Source organism: Podarcis erhardii (genome assembly GCF_964252035.2).
Source record: "Podarcis erhardii genome assembly, chromosome: 2".
In the NCBI taxonomy this organism is placed as follows: domain Eukaryota; kingdom Metazoa; phylum Chordata; class Lepidosauria; order Squamata; family Lacertidae; genus Podarcis; species Podarcis erhardii.
The window spans coordinates 120,356,622-120,375,383 of record NC_138498.1 but is presented as its reverse complement, the minus strand read 5'-3'; the positions used below and the strand labels follow the sequence as shown (position 1 = coordinate 120,375,383).

The window sequence follows — 18,762 nt, the reverse complement described above, 5'->3', positions numbered from 1 at the left end:
ATGTTGGAAGCTGCCCAGAGTGGCTGGGGCATAAATAGTAAACTTATTATGGAATGGGACGTCCCTATTTTCATCGGAGAAATGTTGGAGGGTATGCAATTTAGGACTAGATGAACTCTTAGAAGACACCTGTATTGGGAAGTTTTTAATGTTTGATGCTTTATTATGTTTTATATGTCCTGTAAGCTGCCCAGAGTGGCTGGCGAAATAATAATGATGATGATGATGACTGGAGTATATTATTATTATTATTATTATTATTATTATTATTATTATTATTATACGTACCCAGATGAGCAGGAAATAATAATCATAACAACTGGAGTATATTATTATTATTATTATTATTATTATTATTATTATTATACGTACCCAGATGAGCAGGAAATAATAATCTTAACAACAACAACAACTGGAGTATATTATTATTATTATTATTATTATTATTATTATTATTATTATTATTATTATTATTATTATTATTCGTACCCAGATGAGTGGGAAATAATAATAATAATACAGTAACGGCTGGGTATAATATTACTATTATACCCCAGATGGGCGGGGAATAAAAAATAAAAAATAAATTAATCATAATCATAATCCTATTTAAGAGAAGCGTTTGGGCCAAAGAATAAGACCCTGCCCCCCTCGTGCGTGCTTTCTTTGCTTCTGCCGGGGGAGGCAGGCAGCATCGCGTGGGCGTCTGAGGGTTAAGGGAGACAAGCGGAGCCGGATTCCTAGAGCGGAAGGCAGCTTCTTCCGGGTGTAGGGAGAGGAAAGGGCGGGGGTTGCAAGGGCGCCTCCTGGCGGTGCGCCTTCCTTCCTTCCTGCCTTCCCACTCCTTCTCCTCCCGGAGGGGGAAAATGGCTTTTGTCTTCCCCGAGGGCTGCCTGGGCGCCTCCCTGCCGGGCTTGGCTCTGGTGGGTCGCCCTGCTCTGGCCCCCTCTCTCCCCCCTTGGGCTTTGGGGGGATGCGGGGCAGGTGGGGGGTCAAGGGGGGTGGAGGAATCCGCTGGCTGGGGGTCCAGGGAGGGGTGGCTTCACCCCATAGGGAGGCGTGGGGTACGGCAGGCACCCCGTTTATTCCCATAGGGAAGTGGGCTTTGGCATGGGGCAGACCCCTCTGCATGTCCCCCTATAGGGAGGTGTGGGGCTGGCACTGACATTCCCCTCTCCATTGACATTCAATGCTCTTTTAAAATGTTCTGGGGAGGGAGGTTATTGGGGCAGGTTTGTTTCTGTTTTCATTATGGGGGGGGGATATTGTTGTTTTTATTTTTATTAGGCATTTTCTGGTTTTATATCTCGATTTTCTTCTGTGAACCGCCCTGAAACCCCCAGGGTATAGGGCAGTGTATAAACTTAATAAATAATACAGTGGTACCTCGGGTTACAGACGCTTCAGGTTACAGCTAACCCAGAAATAGTACCTCCGGTTAAGAACTTTGCTTCAGGATGAGAACAGAAATCACGCGGTGGTGGCAGCGGGAGGCCCCATTAGCTAAAGTGGTGCTTCAAGTTAAGAACAGTTTCAGGTTAAGAACGGACCTCCGGAACGAATTAAGTTCTTAACCTGAGGTACCACTGTAATCTAGTTTGTGTTTTTATATTGTGATTTTATGCTGTGACCGTCCTGAGACCTGCGGGTATAGGGCGTTATACAAATTTGTTTAATAAGAAGAACAAAAATAACAATTACACCCAATAGTTATGTGGGGGGTGGAGAATGCAGAGAAGAGGAATGCAGAGTTCACCCCCCATTTCACCCCATAGGGAGGCTATCTGAGCAGCTGGCCCATCTAGCACCCCTCTCCATCAGCATCTGCAAAGGAAGGGGGGGGGGAGACGCTTCTTTCCTTTCTCCTTGGCCCACCCAGGTGTCTCCTTTACTCTAGGCCAGCGGTTCTCAGCCTGTGGGTCCCCAGATGTTGTTGGACTACAACTCCCATCATCTCTGAGCTCTGGCCTTGCTAGCTAGGGGTGATGGGAGTTGTAGTTCAACAACATCTGGGGACCCACAGGTTGAAAAAGGCTGCTCTAGGCCATTGACACCTGTTATATGGCAGATTACAGTGGTACCTCAGGTTACATACACTTCAGGTTACATACGCTTCAGGTTACAGACTCCGCTAACCCAGAAATAGTGCTTCAGGTTAAGAACTTTGCTTCAGGATGAGAACAGAAATCGGGCTCTGGCGGCGCGGCGGCAGCAGGAGGCGCCATTAGCTAAAGTGGTGCTTCAGGTTAAGAACAGTTTCAGGTTAAGAACAGACCTCTGGAACGAATTAAGTACTTAACCCGAGGTACCACTGTATATCTATCAGTATATTAACAATCAACCCTATTCTTCAGCTCTTAAATTGTTTTAACTGATTTTTAACGTTGTGTTTTTTTACACTGTTGCAAACCTGCCCATGTCATGGTACAGAATACTTGACTTTTTATGTTTCCATGAGGTTCCGGGGGAGGAGCGACGGCAAAAGAGGGCTGGGGACTTAAGGTTTTGGTTTGTGGCCTTGAGACAGAGCAGCCTCCGCTTCCAATCTCTAGCTTCACTTCGAGTTTTGCTTTTTCTCCTAGAATGAAACTTGATTGCTGGCTGGAGTCATCCACATAAAACTTTCTTTTCTGACAGCGCAATAATTTGTGTAAATGTTTTGGCTTTGCAGGACGTGGTGGAACCTCCAATTCTGTCTGTCTTTGCCTGGAGACAGGCATTGGCAGAACAAGGCAGATTTCACCATTCAGCCTTCGTGGAGGCTTCCTTGGAGCACAGATCAAAGATGGGAGAAGAAGACTCAGCTGCTCGCAGAGCAGGAAAAGGCCCCCTTATCAGTGGGGAATTCTGGGAAAGAACACTGCCGAAAAACCTGGATGAGGAGGACACCCTCGGCTCGGACGTACAACGCCGGCGCTTCAGGCAGTTCCGCTACCAGGAGGCCGAGGGACCCCGAGAGGTTTGCAGCCGACTCCACGATTTCTGCTGTCGTTGGCTAAAGCCAGGGCAGTACACCAAGACTCAGATCCTGGACCTGGTGATCTTGGAGCAGTTCCTGGCTGTCCTCCCCCCGGAGATGGAGAACTGGGTCAGGGAATGTGGTGTGGAGACCAGTTCCCAGGCGGTGGCCCTGGCCGAAGGTTTCCTTCTGAGCCAGGCGGAGGAGAAGAAGCAGGCAGAGCAACAGGTGAGAGAGTTTCATCCTGGTAGTTCCAAGGTGCTGAGAATCCGTAAAAACTCGACTGATTCCCCAGCTTTCCCTAGAAATCATCCAATAGCCAGCACCCCTCAAGCTTTTGCTTCTGCCATTCCTTTTGCAATCCTTCTCCCCGTTCTCTGTTTGAATACACTTTCCTCTTTCAGGTCAAAGTTCTTCTTGGACAAGCAGCCCCTGATTTCTTTGAGGCGGAGAGGATTCTGTTGGGCACCAGACCGAGGTCACTGGGTAAGGGAGAAGGAAGTGGACTTGCCTCTATTGATTATACAATACAGTCGTACCTTGGAAGTCGAACGAAATTCGTTCCGGAAGTCTGTTCAGCTTCTAAAATGTTTGAAAACCAAAGTACAGCCTCTGATTGGCTGCAGAAAGCTCCTGCAGCCAATTGGAAGCCCCGTCGGACGATCGGCTTCCAAAAATAGTTCGCAAACCGGAACAGTGACTTCCGGGTTTGTGACGTTTGGGAGCCAAAACGTTTGGGAACTAAGGTGTTCGACTTCCAAGGTACGACTGTAAATCTGTGGGCTGCTTTCATCTTTCTTTATTTCTTTTTCAATGGGGCAACACTCTTGTCTCCAGCCTCAGAAATGCCATCATCCTGAAAAGCTTGGTATGTTTGTGTCCAAGAGCCCAGATGGGGAGAGAGTTGTTTCCACACCACCGACCTGTAAAATGGGTATAAACATCCAGAAATGCATGCAACAGCTAAATATTTTTTTGTAGCACCCACATGCACCATATTTTTCTCTCTATTAGACGCACCGGACCATAAGACGTACCTAGTTTTTAGGAGAGGAAAACAAATAAAAAAGCAACGCAAAGCCTCCTGAGCTAAGAGGGAGCGCTCCTCCATCTCCGTTCAGGAGGCTTTGCGGGGCTATCCCTGAAGCCAGGAGAGCAAGCGGGTGCAAACCAATCCCTCTTGCCCTCCTGGCTTCAGTGAAAGCAAGCCTACTGGCTTTCCTCCCACGAGAGCTGTGCGCTCTTTAAAGGGAGCGCGGCTCTTGGGGGCTTTTCTGGGAGGTGGGGGAAGGGACAGAGTGTTCTGTCCCTTCCCCCACCTCCCGCAAAAGCCAGGGATAGCTGCGCGAAGTCTCCGCAGGGCAATGGGATGAAGGCTCCCCGCTGCCCTGCGGAGGCTTGTCAGGGCTGGCAGGGGAAGCCCCGGTTTCTCTGCCGGCACCCAGGGTTTTCCCCGCCAGCCCCAAAGAGCGGCTCAGGAGCGTGCCGCACTCCGGCAATTTAGCTCCAGGGACCACACATTCGCTCCATAAGACGCACAGACATTTCCCCTTCGTTTTTAAGAGGAATAAAGTGTGTCTTATGGAGCGAAAAATACGGTAACATAGATGTGCATTGTAACTGAGACAAGCACCTCCTACCGACTTCCTTTCATCTTTGTCTCTGACAGGCGATGGAGTGATACCAGAAATGCTTACTCGGTCAACTCTTCTGTGTCCTGGAGGAGAAGCAGCAGACACAGGAGCTGAGCCGGTATGGAGAAATATCGCTGGCTGCCTCTGTCCCACCCCTCTTGCCTCCTTAGGCCTAGAATGAACCTCTTTTCTTCACTTTAACTGCATAGTTCAGTCAGTAGAGCACGAGATTTAATCTCAGGGTTGTGGGTTCAAGCCCCACATTGGGCAAAAAGATTCCTGCAGTGCAGGGGGTTGGACTAGATGACCCTCGGGTTCCCTTCCAATTCTACAATTCTATAAGTCTTTGCTTCAGTCAAAACTGCAGGCAAGGAAGCAGTGGTTGCTGGTACCCCTTGGGACTGGTGGGTGGGGGTTGAAGGCAACCTTTATTTGAAAAAAACCCAGAAGCCTTTCTCTGAGGGATAATAGGACAGGATATAGCAAAAGACCGGAAGAAACTACAGTGGTACCTCGGGTTACAGACGCTTCAGGTTACAGACTCCGCTAACCCAGAAATAGTACCTCGGGTTAAGAACTTTGCTTCAGCATGAGAACATAAATCGCACAGCAGCAGCGGGAGGCCCCATTAGCTAAAGTGGTACCTCGGGTTAAGAACAGTTTCAGGTTAAGAACGGACCTCCAGAACGAATTAAGTTCTTAACCCAAGGTACCACTGTCTTTATGTATGCAAACACAGCAGCCAGGATGCTTTATGCGCAGAGATGGAAGCAAGATACCATCCTAACCAAGGAAGAATGGCAGGCAAAATTAATGGAATATGTAGAAATGGCAAAACTTACGGGGATAAGAAATCATCTGAAGGCAGCCCTGTTTAGGCAAGCTTTTAATGTTGAATAGACTATTGTATTTTAATACTCTGTTGGAAGCTGCCCAGAGTGGCTGGGGAAACCCAGCCAGATTGGGGGGGGGGTATAAATAATAAATTATTATTATTATTATTATTATTATTATTATTATTATTATTATTATTATTAGAAATCAAGAAGAGAGTGTTTTTATTAAAGAATGGGGATGTTACATAGATTTTTTAAAAGAATCATTGTAAACAGGTAAATACATTAGCAGGATTAATAGAAAATCAAGTAGTTGGGAGGAAAGAAGACCTATCTATCTATCTATCTATCTATCTATCTATCTATCTATCTATTTGTCAGGAGCTCGTCCTACACTCAAGTAGGACCCTGGCAGAGACACATGCCCGACTGGCATGTTCTTTCCCTCCTGGTCGTTCGTTCAGGAGCTTCAAAAGCTTTCTTCATCCCGAACATCACAGCGACTGATGCCAATAGACATCGGCACACTTAGGGATCCGCAGAGTTTGCGCATCATGCGTGTGACAGACCTCAACAACTCAGCCTTTTGGCTAATCTCCTTTATTTACATATAAACAGAAACGGAACACTGCAACATGGCTCCCTCTCTCTCTCTAGCATCAGACAGCAAAGAGAAAAAGAACAAAGGACAATAGTCCCACTTCACGGAACACAGTAACACTAACATCCTGTTTCTGTCACTTGCCACTCTGTGGAGTCAAAACATATACAGTGGTACCTCAGGTTACATACACTTCAGGTTACATACGCTTCAGGTTACAGACTCCGCTAACCCAGAAATTGTACCTTGGGTTAAGAACTTTGCTTCAGGATGAGAACAGAAATCGTGCTCTGGCGGTGCGGCAGCAGCGGGAGGCCCCATTAGATAAAGTGGTGCTTCAGGTTAAGAACAGTTTCAGGTTAAGAACGGACCTCCAGAATGAATTAAGTACTCAACCCGAGGTACCACTGTACCGTCATGTGATAGACAACAATCCCATGCCCGCAATCATGGAGCAGGAATTCTAACACTATCATCTATCTATCTAAAAGATGTTATGGGGGAGGTACAGTTTAATTAAATGAATTCACTACGTAACCAGAGAAGGAGTGGAGGGAAGTCGAAATGAAAGATACAAATGTAAAGGAGACTCTTGTTGTTAAATTGAAAACTATATATATGGGGTAGAAGGCAGGGAGCCCAACAGCCAGTGACGGCAGAATCCTCCTCCCTGCTAAGTCCTATAAGAGGCAACATTGCGACTAAGGAGGAGGAGGTCGATTTGCTATTCCACCTCAGTTTTAACTAACCCAGACAGGAGAGACTGGGATTGTTGGGGAGGGCAGCGCCCCATTTTCCAAAATAGACCAGTCTCCACTGCTAGGAAGGCTGTAAATTATGCAGAATAATATCCAGCTGCCTTTCCTGGATGAGCCTTTTGGATTCAGCTAGTAGATCATCTTTTATGTGATCTATAAAGCTGCAAACGTCTCTCTCTCTCTCTTTTTTTTCAGGGTCCAGTGTCGTTTGAAGAGGTTGCTGTGTTTTTCACAGAGGAGGAGTTGCCTCTGCTGGATCCTGACCAGAAAGCTCTGCACAGGGAAGTTATGGAGGAGAATTATGGGATGGTGGCCTCTTTTGGTAAGGCCCCCTATTTCCCCGTCTGGGAAAATAAGGAACACGTAATTTCTTTTGCACCTTTCCTCACTCGAACCATATTTTGGGTAGTGCAGTTCTAACCATGTCTACTCAGAAGTAAATCACATTAAATTCAACGACTGCAAGCTTATCTTTTGAAGGGAAGCATTTAAAAACAGCCTTGGCTCTGCATGCTGTCTAAGCTGGGAGCTGAACCCAGGTCTCTGACAGACTTCATCCAGGTCCAGCATTCATGGAGAAAACTGCCATAATGGCTTTGCTCGGCCTTCACAGTGTGGAGAGAGTAGTGCTATCAAAAACTGGTTGCTAGAAACCCTGAGAGACAAGAGTGCCCTTTCCTCAGGTCCTGTTCGCGGGCTTCCGACAAGCATCCTTTGGCCACTGTGAGAACAGGATGTTGGATCCAACAGACACTTTTTATGTTCTTTTTTTAAAAACATCTTTATTGAACATTCAAAAAGTACATACCGTATTTCTCGCTCGATAAGACGCACTTTTTCCCTCCTAAAAAGGGGAAATGTGTGTGCGTCTTATGGAGCGAATGCAGGTAGGAGGCTCTGCTCAGTGCTCCCTTTAAAGAGCCGTGCAGAGCATGTGTGCGGGAGGCTCTTGGGGGCTTTTCCCCAAGGAGGGAGAAGGGCAGCCCGTCAGTCTCTTCTCCCTCCTCGGGGAAAAGCCCCCACGAGCCGCACACATGCTCCGCATGGCTCTTTAAAGGGAGCGCGGCTCTTGGGAGTTTTTCCATGAGGTGGGAGAAGGGACTGACGGGCTGCCCTCTGTCCCTTCCCACACCTCCCGGTAAAGCCAGCAAGAGCTGCTGCCAGGCTCTGCTCAGCGCTCCCTTCTAAGGGCTCCCTTTCATCCCTCATCCTGTTTTGCTGGGAAGCCAGCAGAAGAGGTGCTCTGCAACAACTGCTCTTGCTCTGCTGGCTTCTCAGCGAAGCGGGAGGAGGGACGGAAGGGTTTAAAGCAAGAAAAGCGAGAGCCGCTTACATGCTCTGCGCAAAAAAAATTTTTTCTTGCTTTCCCCCTCTTAAAAACTAGGTGCGTCTGATGGTCAGGTGCATCTTATGGAGCGAAAAATACGGGGTGTGTGCACTAAACATGGTGAGACGTAAATAAAAGGGAGAAAAATAAGAAGAGAAGCAGAACCCGTGTAGAAGGGAAAATAAAGGGGGGGAGGGAAAATAACCCCAAACTGTATATTTTACAAGGTCGTTATTGTACTTCACCAGATCTCAGACCTATTACAGTATTTGTAAGAATGAATTCCAAATATCATTGAATTTGTCAATCGCAAGTCTGTGTTTATATGCAAGTTGTTTGTATGTTGCGAGTTTGTATAAGTCTTCAATCCAATCGTAGAAGGAAGCCGCATTTTTATTTTCCCAATTCATCAGTATTAGTCTTTTTGCTGTGGTTAGGGCAGGGAGAGTCCACTTCTATTGTCCTTTCGTAAGGTTCCATTGTGCTGGGTATGTAATTCAAGGGGATATTTTGCTCTGTAAATGTAAGGTTGTTCCATACAGTTCTGTAAATAGTTTCAGTTCTTAGGTTTATAGCATTCCAGTTGCAGGAAATTTCAGGAGGCTTGGAGTCCATTGCTCTAACCATTACACCACACCACACGGGCTCCATAAATATCATGAGGACAGTTCTCTGTGTTGGTAGAGCCTGAGACTCTTAATCTAATGGATTGTGGGTTCAAGCCCCATATTGGGCAAAAGACCCCTGCATTGGAGGGGGTTGGACTTCATCATCATCATCATCATCATCATTATTATTAATAATATACTGCCCTATACCCAGGGGTCTCAGGGCAGTCCACAGAATAAAATCAAGATATAAAACCACAAAATACATAATAAAAATAAAAACAACAACCCAATAGCTCCCACCAAACAACAAGTTACATTCATAGAATTGTAGAATTGGAAGGGACCCCCAGTGTCATCTAGACTCTCATCCTGCAATATATGCCAGTTGCCAGTAAATGCCAGTCAACAGAATGTGTGAAAATTTGCCTTCCGTATATTGCAATGACCTTTATTGCAAAGTGTCATTCTGTTTGCTTGGTGAATGGAGGCTCAATTTCTTCCCCAAGCTCTTACCACTTCCCCTGTCTTCATTACAGCAGGCGGCGAATGGGAAATGCGGCATAATCGTGACCGACTCCCAAAGGTGTCATCGGAAAGAGACAGATGTAAAAAGAGCAAAACACACACTGGACAGCTGCCGTATAAATGCTTGGAGTGCGGAAAGAGCTTCAGACTGAGTGCAAGTCTCACAAACCATCAGAGAAGCCACAATGGAGAGAAACCATATAAATGTTTGGAATGCGGAAAGAGCTTCAGTCTGAACAGAGACCTTGCTTATCACCAGATCATTCACACGGGGGAGAAGCCGTTCCAATGCACGGAGTGCGGAAAGACTTTTACTCGAAGCACAAACCTCCGCGGTCATCAGAGAATCCACACAGGCGAGAAACCCTACCAGTGCTTAGTGTGTGGAAAGAGCTTCAGCCAGAAAAAATATCTCACGTCTCATCATCGGATTCACACAGGGGAGAAACCCTATAAATGTTTGGACTGTGGAAAGTGCTTCATTCTGAACAAAGACCTCACTTGCCATCAAAGAATCCACACAGGGGAGAAGCCGTTTCAGTGTTTGGAATGCGGGAAGAACTTTCGCTTGAACAAAGACCTTGCTTGTCATCAGAGAATTCACACCGGGGAGAAACCGTACCAATGCTTGGAATGTGGAAAGAGCTTCAATAGGAGCACAAACTTCCGCTGTCATCAGAGAATCCACACTGGGGAGAAACCCTATCAGTGCTTGGAGTGTGGAAAGAGCTTCACTCGGAAGGTTCATCTCACTTGTCACACACAAAAATCGCACTCGGGGGAAATCGTACAAGAGCTTGGAGATGAGCTATTCCAGGATTCCTTTGAAATCCTTACCGTGGACATATGAAAAGGAATTCGAGAGAGATAAATTTCGCTCTAAAGTCAAACTTGAGTCTAATACAGTTAAACCTTGGATCCCAAACGCCTCCGTTTTCGAACGCTTCAGCTCCCGAATGACGAAAACCCGGAAGTAAATGCTCCAGTTTTGGAACGTTTTTCGGAAGCTGAATGTCCAACGCGGCCTGCAACCAATCGGAAGCCGTGCCTTGGTTGTCGGAACATTTCGGAAGCTGAAAGGGCTTCTGGAACAGATTACGTTCGACAACCAAGATTTGACTGTAGCTGTTTTACAGCCATGGCAGAGATCTGTAAATACGTTGTCTTATTAAAGTTCTCAAGCAATCTTTGTTTCCAGTTAGTTGGTGACACAACACGGTGGTTCAGAAGCGAGCTTGCAATTTTTGCTGACATATCAAAGAGAATTAAATCAATACAAAGTTAGAGCGTGGCTCCATCTAGCTCATTATTTTCTTCATTGACTGGTATTGACGTTATAGGCAGGAAATGTCTTTCAGAGATGCCCTTCTGTGTGAGACGTGTCTTCCGTCTCCTCATTGGAAATATACGTATTTATAACTGGCAGTGGGCCAAACATCTCTCTGTATGTTAAAGTCCTACTCAGAGTAAACCCTCTGAAATTAATCATATCTCCAGTGGGTCTACTCTTGAGCAGGACTAACGTTGCACACCGCCCAAAGTGTTTAGAATGTTTTGTATTGCTGGTACCCCGCACCGCAGAAGTCACGATATTATCCGCGTTTGTTGAAAATGATGCAAACGCCATTCGTACATGGTGGAAAAATAAAATTGACTATTCCTGTGAGGATGTTATAGCTCAGATGAACATAAATACTGGCAGTTCCGTATCTGCAATACAGTCATACCTTGGTTTTCGAACAGCTTAGTTCTTGAACGTTTTGGCTCCCGAATGCCGCAAACCCGGAAGTGAGTGTTCCAGCGAATTATTTTTGGAAGCCGGACGTCCGATGGGGCTTCCTATGCAGCCAATCAGAAGCTGCGTTTTGGTTTTCGAATGTTTTGGAAGTTGAACAGACTTCCGTAACAGATATGCGTTTGACTTCCAAGGTGCGGCTGTATATATTTTACTTGGTTGTCTCGGTGGCGGGGACAGACTATTGCTAACACGTAACTCTGGTCCGCTGGGAAAAGTTAAAGGTTCTTGTATTAAGAACCTGGGTCCAGTATTTTCTTAGGACTGCCCCATTCCTTATATCCTTGCCCGATCAAGGAGGTCTTCAAAGCTGTCATTGTTACGATCCCTCATGATGTTGTGGTTCATCTCCATCAGGAGCTATGTGGCAGGCCCAATTGCGTGGAACTCCCAGTTAAGATCACATACCCTCCAACATCTCTCCAATGAAAATACAGTGGTGCCTCGCAAGACGAAATTAATCCGTTCCGTGAGGCTCTTCGTATAGCGGGTTTTTCGTCTTGCGAAGCAAGCCCATTGACAGCTTAGTGGATTAGCGCTATTAGCGGTTTAGCGGCTTTTAGCGGATCAGCTGATAAGCGGCTTAGCGGCTTAGGAAAAGGGGGGGAAATCCGCAGGAACTCGCAAGACATTTTGTCTTGCGAAGCAAGCCCATAGGGAAATTCGTTTTGCGAAGCGCCTCCAAAACGGAAAACCCTTTCGTCTAGCGGGTTTTCCGTCTTGCGAGGCGTTCGTCTTGCGGGGCACCACTGTAGGGATGTCCTTAATTCCCCGCCACTCTTGGCTGCTTCCAATATATATAAAAACACAAAACCTTTAAAAAACTTCCCTACACAGGTCTGCCTTCTAAAGGTTTTATAGTTACTTATCTCCTTGGCTCGGAGGTCGCATAACTCCATACCCTCCAACATTTCTCGGATGAAAATAGAAATTTCCTAAGGAAAAGCGGGACATTCCAGGATCAAATCAGAAACTGGGGCGGCTTCTGTAAATCTGGGACTGTCCCTGGAAAATAGCGTCTGAGATCAGGTTTGTTGACCTTCCTGTGCCCAGTGTTGACCGTAAAAAGCTGGCGTTTAAGTAAGCTGTTCAGATTTTATGGTTAGTTTTAGTTTTCTTGTATCTTCTCAACTACACTGCACACCAGTCTTAGAGACTATGATGTTAAGCGGGATGTAAGTGGCTGAAAGAAATCGACGATAAGAAGGGACCCTTTGGAATGAGCAGTAAATCTTTCATTTAAACACACTGTGGGAATAGTTCTAGCTGCCAAAAAGAGGCTCTCCTGTGTTCCTCCATAAAAGGAATGGATTTATGAGGTTTTGGATGTAATGTTAACAGGATCCGCTCATTTATGCGAAGGCAGGCAAAAGAAAGAAATCTCTGAGCAACGTGGAAAGCCATTATTGTATCATACTGCAATGTAATATGGATATCAAAGTGATCTGATTAATGAGTTACTTTGCATATATTAACTTCTATGTAAAGTAAGAACAAGATAGTATAAATGCAGATTAATTTGGTAACTCCCATTGATGAAACACATTTTATCAGTGAAGAATATTATCTGTTACGTGTATATATTGTGTATTTTGTGACATGTGTTTTGTATATTTATAATAAAACTTTCCCCCCCTTAAGTACTTGCAGTATGGAACAAAACTATGCCACCATTTCGCTCCTGTTTTCACACTGGAGAATCCATTTGCTGTAGGAATGAAGAAGTCGAGAGTATTTGCAAGAGGTTTCTCTGCCAATAGCCAGTTTTGCAAAAGTTTTATTTGGTTTTACAAATTCATTCACACAAATAAAATACTTAGAACTGGTAAAATTAAAAAAAGATTCTTCCGAATCTTAGGGCTTCCCTCCCCCGCTCCGTGGATCCTTAGAATACCTTTGTCCACCGAATATTATAAACTCGTCCAAATAACAATCTTCCATTATATCCAAAATCTTTGCAACATTGCAAGTGTTGTTTAAAGCCTGCCAAAGAGTTTGAGTGTTTACAGTGTTCTTTTAGATACAATCTAAAATTGTCCCATTCTCTCTTGAAGTTTTTATCCTGATTTCCCCAGTGAATCTTGCCATTCTCTCTGCCAATAGCCAGGTCAGGCTGACTCGCTACTCTCAGCGTACCAAGATAAACAAGAGGTTTGCTTCAAAGGGTGCATGTTTCGCACTTGGCTCCTGTCTTGGAAGAAATGCACGGGGGAAGGGGATGGATTGGGGGAATCCTGGTGCTTGGGCTTGCAAGGGTTAATATAAACCATAACTGGTTTCCAGGAGAGGAAGGGAATTTGAGATAAGGGGCTTGGGCGGGTCTTTCCAGGCTCTTATCCTGCAAGGCTTTTCTCCCTTGCAAAGAAGCTTTCGCTTGCGCAAAGCGCTGCCGCTGGAACCTCCTGCAACTTGGTGAGAAAACCCCCACTTTGCACATTGGGGGAAAGGCGCTTGGTGGTCCCGGTCCCCCCAAATCAGGTCGTCATTATGATGGGGGGCTAGGTAAAAGTAAAGGGACCCCTGACCATTAGGTCCAGTCGTGACCGACTCTGGGGTTGCGGCGCTCATTGGCCGAGGGAGCCGGAGTACAGCTTCTGGGTCATGTGGCCAGCATGACTAAGCCGCTTCTGGCGAACCGGAGCAGCGCACGGAAACAGCGTTTACCTTCCCGCCAGAGTGGTACCTATTTATCTACTTGCACTTTGACGTGCTTTCGAACTGCTAGGTTGGCAGGAGCAGGGACCGAGCAACAGGAGCTCACCCCGTCGCGGGGATTCGAATCGCCGACCTGCTGATTGGCAAGTCCTAGGCTCTGTGGTTTAACCCACAGCACCACCCGTGTCCCTACACCCCAAACTACTTACCTGTCAAACATGGCATGGGGTTCCAATTGGTCAAAAGCCAGCACTCAAACCAATCTGGGAGAGGAAGTCCTTAAATGGGGGCATCCTTGTGGCATTCAGTGGAGCCCTGGGGGTTGTAAATGACTGGCAGACTTTACAAAGCTGCTATCGCTGGATCAAGTTTGTCAATTCATTAAACTTGATAACAATTTTTTTAAAATGTCCAGTAGCACCTTAGAGACCAACTAAGTTTGCTGTGGGTATAAGCTTTTGTGTGCATGCACACTTCTTCAGATACACATGAAAGCTTATACCCAGAACAAACGTAGTCTCTAAGGTGCTACTGGACATTTAAAAAAAAAAAAAATTGACCAACATGGCTACCTACCTGAATCATTAAACTAGATATTTTTGAATAAATGTGCACACTGAATAAAAGTTATCATTTTGAATGTGTGTTGTTATCTTCCTTAGTAGGGTCCTGCAAAACCACTACAGTGGTGCCTCGCAAGACGAATGCCTCGCTAGACGAAAGAGTTTTCCGTTTTTGAGGTGCTTCGCAAGACGAATTTCCCTATGGGCTTGCTTCGCAAGACGAAAACGTCTTGCGAGTTCTTGCGAGTTTCCCCCCTTTTTTTTTTCTTTTTCTAAGCCGCTAATAGCCGCTAAGCCGCTAATAGCCGCTAATAGCGCTAATCCGCTAATAGCCGTGCTTTGCAAGACGAAAAAACCGCAAGACGAAGAGGCTCGCGGAACGAATTAATTTCGTCTTGCGAGGCACCACTGTATTCTGAATGGCGCTTTCTCAAGAGGAGGGGGCACTCAGAATGAATTTCTGAAACCAAGGTGACCTGAAAAGGTTTGGGAACCACTGGATTAGACAGGTGTGACCAACCGTGCTCCACTTATTTTTTATTTTTTTAAAAAGAGGAACCCTTTTATCCGGCCACAATGTGGATGTATATATTAAGAAGGGAGGGAAAACATTGTCGTTACAAAAGGAATTACTCCATCACTTTAGTCTCTAGAACACATTTGAAGAAGAAAAAACAGAGAGGGGGGCTCCTGAGAAAATCCAGTTGGTGTGTGGTCCACTCCCAAATGGAAACATAAATAAAGTGAATCCTGGGCCAGCCTATCCTCCTTTACAGAGCTGTAACTATGAATTGCATTGGGGAGAATGATATCCCATCTGCCCGAGCATTTTGAGGGAACAGTGAGATATGAATAAGAGAGGAAAATAAAATAGGCTGAAACCATAGACATCTTTGCTGAGCCATATTGAACAGTGGGATTTTACCTCAGAGTAAGGGTGCTGTGAAAGCAGAATTGGGGGGTCCTTAAGGATTAAAACTATCCTGCCGTTGCTTGGTGTTATTTTCAATTAGATTACATCTTTTTAAAGAAATAAATTGCTGAGGGAAATCTGGGAAAGGGCAGGCAAAGGAAAAACAGACTCCGGTTTCAATTCGTTAGCTTCAGAGACTGTGACTAGAAGCTGGTATGGGCCTTTGCAGAGCTATCACAGGCGCTCTTGGCCAATAAAAAGTTTGACTTAAAAAAACCCCAACCAGGAGAGGAACACTAGAAAAACCTAAGAGAGCAGACCTTGAGGAAATGAGGGTGATATACCCCTTTTCAGACAGTCGAGAGAAGGGGAATGCATCTCGTTCATCCAAAATTGACATCTTTGAATTCAGTGAGCTCAGCTCCCGAATCAGCGACATAAAACATTAATTTTTTTAATCTGATTTTCCCATTTCCCCTCTTTCACTACAGCACGGATGGGATCCTGGATTGTGATGGTGGGAAGTATCCCAATTTCCACACACACACACCCCACCTCCCACAGGGACAGAAAGCTGAACTCTGCTAGCATGCATTTAGGACTCTCGAAGTCCCTTCTGAAATGGGAGCAATGGTGCTCTTTTAAATGAAAAAGGCCATGCCATCAGGACAGCTGTGGATTTGCTACAGTTTAAAGAAAGGAGGTTGTGGAGCTTAGGTGTGGCCAAGCTGGATTCAGCAATCCTTAATTGTTAATTTTGATCTTGCCGGATCTTGGAATGCGACAGGTGCAGACATTTTAATACAGTTCATTTCACACTTGATCATCCCTCGTGAAGACACTGTTTTATTTTACATGCATATTTTTGCTCTTTATCGTGTAGAAGGTGCTGCCGATTTCACTTTGCAGGGCTTACAAGTTTCAGAAACTAAAAAATGCCTTCACCTCTTCCACTGATAAATTGGAAATAAATATTCACAAATGGGATCTTGACCCTCTAGCATTCTGTTTGTTCCCTACCCACTTGCTTTATTTAGGGCAAATTAAAGAATTAACGTTCACGAGAATTTGTTCCTTTCCGGAAGCACAGCTTCTCCCCTGTGTGCATTACCACTGAACCTTTTAAAAAATACACAGAGAATAAATACTGCTCCCTGCTTTATGACAACGGAAGTTTGTGTTTCTACTCAAATTCTCTCCCCCACTCCCCCTTTTTTATTTGTTGTTGTTTAGTCGTTTAGTCGTGTCCGACTCTTCGTGACCCCCTGGACCAAAGCACGCCAGGCAGTCCTGTCTTCCCCTGCCTCCCGCAGTTTGGAAGGGCTCATGCTGGTAGCTTCAAGAACACTGTCCAACCATCTCGTCCTCTGTCGTCCCCTTCTCCTTGTGCCCTCCATCTTTCCCAACATCTGGGTCTTTTCCAGGGAGTCTTCTCTTCTCATGAGGTGGCCAAAGTTTTGGAGCCTCAGCATCATGATCTGTCCTTCCAGTGAGCACTCAGGGCTGATTTCCTTCAGAATGGAGAGGTTTGATCTTGCAGTCCCTTTTGTGAGCTCTTTGATGGGAACTGAGGCTTTTCTGGCTGTAGAAGCTCTTCCCGCACTCCAAGCACGGATACGATTTATCCCCCGTGTGAATGCTCTGGTGGTACGTGAGGTAAATAGCCTGGCTGAAGCTCTTTCCACACTCCAGGCATTTATAGGGCTTATTCGCCGTGTGAATCAACGCTTGGTGGTTGGCGAGGTGCTCCTGCCGCCGGAAAGCCTTCCCGCATTCCAGACACGGGTAGGGTTTCTCCCCCGTGTGAATCCTTTTGTGGGAATACAGGTGAGACTTCGCTCTGAAGGCTTTCCCGCACTCGGGGCACTGAAATGGCTTCTCCCCTGTGTGGATCCTTTCGTGGGAACAAAGGGCGGCGTTGCATTTGAAGCTCTTTCCGCACTCCAAGCACCGATACTGCTTCTCCCCCGTGTGGGTCCTTTGGTGGCGGGTTAGCTTGAAACGGCAGCGGAAGCCCTTTCCGCACTCCACACACCTGTGCGGCTTCACCTCCGTGTGAATTCCCTGATGCTTACGGAGGTGCTTCTTCTGGTAGAAGCGCTTCCCGCATTCCAAACACGCGTACGGTTTCTCTCCCGTGTGAACTTTTTGGTGGGAATACAGGTGAGACCGATCCCTGAAGCGCTTCCCGCACTCGGGGCACGGATACGGTTTCTCCCCAGTGTGAAGTCTCTGGTGGGAAGAGAGGGTGGAGCTGTGCCGGAAGCCCCTCCCACAATCCGGGCACTGATACGGTTTCTCCCCGGTGTGGATCCTCTGGTGCCGAATCAGATTATAGCGGCAGTTGAAGCTCCGCCCGCACTCCAGGCACTGGTACGGTTTTTCCTCCGTGTGAATCGCCCGGTGGTTGGTGAGGTGTTTCTTCTGGCTGAAGGTCTTTCCGCATTCCAAGCACCGGTATGGCTTCTCTCCCGTGTGAACCCTTCGGTGAGAAATAAGGCCAGAAGTGTAAGGGAAGCTTTTCCCACACTCGGCGCAAATATAGGGTTTCTCTGTGCCGTGAATTCCTTGAAGGGAAGCGACACGAATGATGCTCGTTCCGCAATCCGAGTGTTCGTAGGAATTCTCCCTTGGGTGGGTTTTGATGCTGGGTTTACGTCCCCTTTTAGAATTGAGACTTCCCCTGTTCACACGGGGTATCCCTGCTTCCTTTCTCTCATCCGTTCCTTCTCGGGTTGCAATTTCACGGTAGCCACATCCCCGAGAAGCGGACGATTTATTTCTCCTCTTCCCTTCACGTCCCTCCCTTTCCGATGTCTCTTTCCCAAGTAGATCTCCCTTATTCTGGGTTTCCCTTTCGTCACCTTCTGCAACGAAGAGAGAGAGAAGCGAATAAGAGCCTGAGGGGAAAACATAGTCTCATATCACTGAGCAGCTTCAAGACTTGTGATCAAGGAAGAGCTGGAAGGATTTAGATGGGCCAGACCACAGATTAATTCCAGCTGCTGTGCTATATAGGCTGTTGAGTTCAGCTTCTAGCTCAGACAGGAAATTCGTCGGGTGATCTTGGGCTAATCACACTCACCTCGGCCTACTTCACAAGGTTGTTGTACAAGTAAATGGAAGAACCATGCGTCATCTACATTGGTTTCCAGTATGTTTCCGAGCACAATCAAAGTGTTGGTGCTGACCTTGAAAGCCCTAAACGGCCTCAGTCAAGTATACCTGAAGGAGCGTCTCCACCCCCATCATTCAGCCCGGACACTGAGATCCAGCTCCGAGGGCCTTCTGGCGGTTCCCTGATTGTGAGAAGTGAGGTTACAGGGAACCAGACAGAGAGCCTTCTCGGTAGTGGCACCCGCCCTGTGAAACACCGTCCCTTCAGATGTGAAGGAAAAAGACAACAATCTGACTTTTAGAAGACACCTGAAAGCAGCCTTGTTTAGGGAAGTTTTTAATGTTTGATGTTTTATTGTGTTTTTAATATTCTGTTGGGAGTAAGCCAGAGTGGCTGGGGAAAACCAGCCAGATGGGCGGGGTATAAATAAAAAAGTATTATTATTATTATTATTATTATTATTATTA

At 46.2% G+C, this 18,762-nt stretch overlaps 3 protein-coding genes across 8 annotated transcripts in view; 2 read left to right on the top strand and 1 right to left on the bottom strand.

Moving 5' to 3' along the window:
- The window catches only part of LOC309336664 (uncharacterized protein), an 84,633-nt gene that overhangs the window by 35,469 nt on the left and 30,402 nt on the right, over positions 1–18,762 (top strand). The gene's annotated exons all lie outside the window — the stretch shown is intronic.
- On the top strand, positions 791–10,895 carry LOC309336796 (uncharacterized protein). Of its 3 annotated transcripts, none has more exons than XM_081853137.1 (6): positions 791–923; positions 2,672–3,187; positions 3,364–3,445; positions 4,629–4,711; positions 6,984–7,110; positions 9,263–10,895. In XM_081853137.1, the coding sequence occupies exons 1-6, from the start codon at positions 867–869 to the stop codon at positions 10,099–10,101; spliced, it is 1,704 nt and encodes a 567-aa protein (XP_081709263.1). In that variant the 5' UTR covers positions 791–866; the 3' UTR covers positions 10,102–10,895. The 3 variants fall into 3 exon arrangements, with proteins under 3 accessions (XP_081709263.1, XP_081709262.1, XP_081709261.1); XM_081853136.1 differs by having other exon boundaries at positions 3,364–3,460; positions 9,266–10,895; XM_081853135.1 differs by having other exon boundaries at positions 3,364–3,460.
- LOC309336656 (uncharacterized protein) overlaps positions 14,682–18,762 on the bottom strand; it is a 66,129-nt gene continuing 62,048 nt past the window's right edge. For all 4 annotated transcript variants that reach the window (XM_081852762.1, XM_081852764.1, XM_081852761.1 and 1 more), the window contains exon 6: positions 14,682–18,044. In XM_081852762.1, coding sequence (XP_081708888.1) covers positions 16,675–18,044 — 1,370 coding nt within the window. In that variant the 3' untranslated portion in view covers positions 14,682–16,674. The remainder of the gene's footprint in view (positions 18,045–18,762) is intronic.

Excerpts from the sequence above, each read along its gene's own strand:
- LOC309336796 (XM_081853135.1), top strand. The coding sequence starts at position 867 with ATGGCTTTTGTCTTCCCCGAGGGCTGCCTGGGCGCCTCCCTGCCGGGC. Across the intron at positions 3,188-3,363 it reads AGAAGCAGGCAGAGCAACAG|GTCAAAGTTCTTCTTGGACA; the intron begins GTGAGAGAGTTT and ends TTCCTCTTTCAG. Across the intron at positions 4,712-6,983 it reads CAGACACAGGAGCTGAGCCG|GGTCCAGTGTCGTTTGAAGA; the intron begins GTATGGAGAAAT and ends CTTTTTTTTCAG.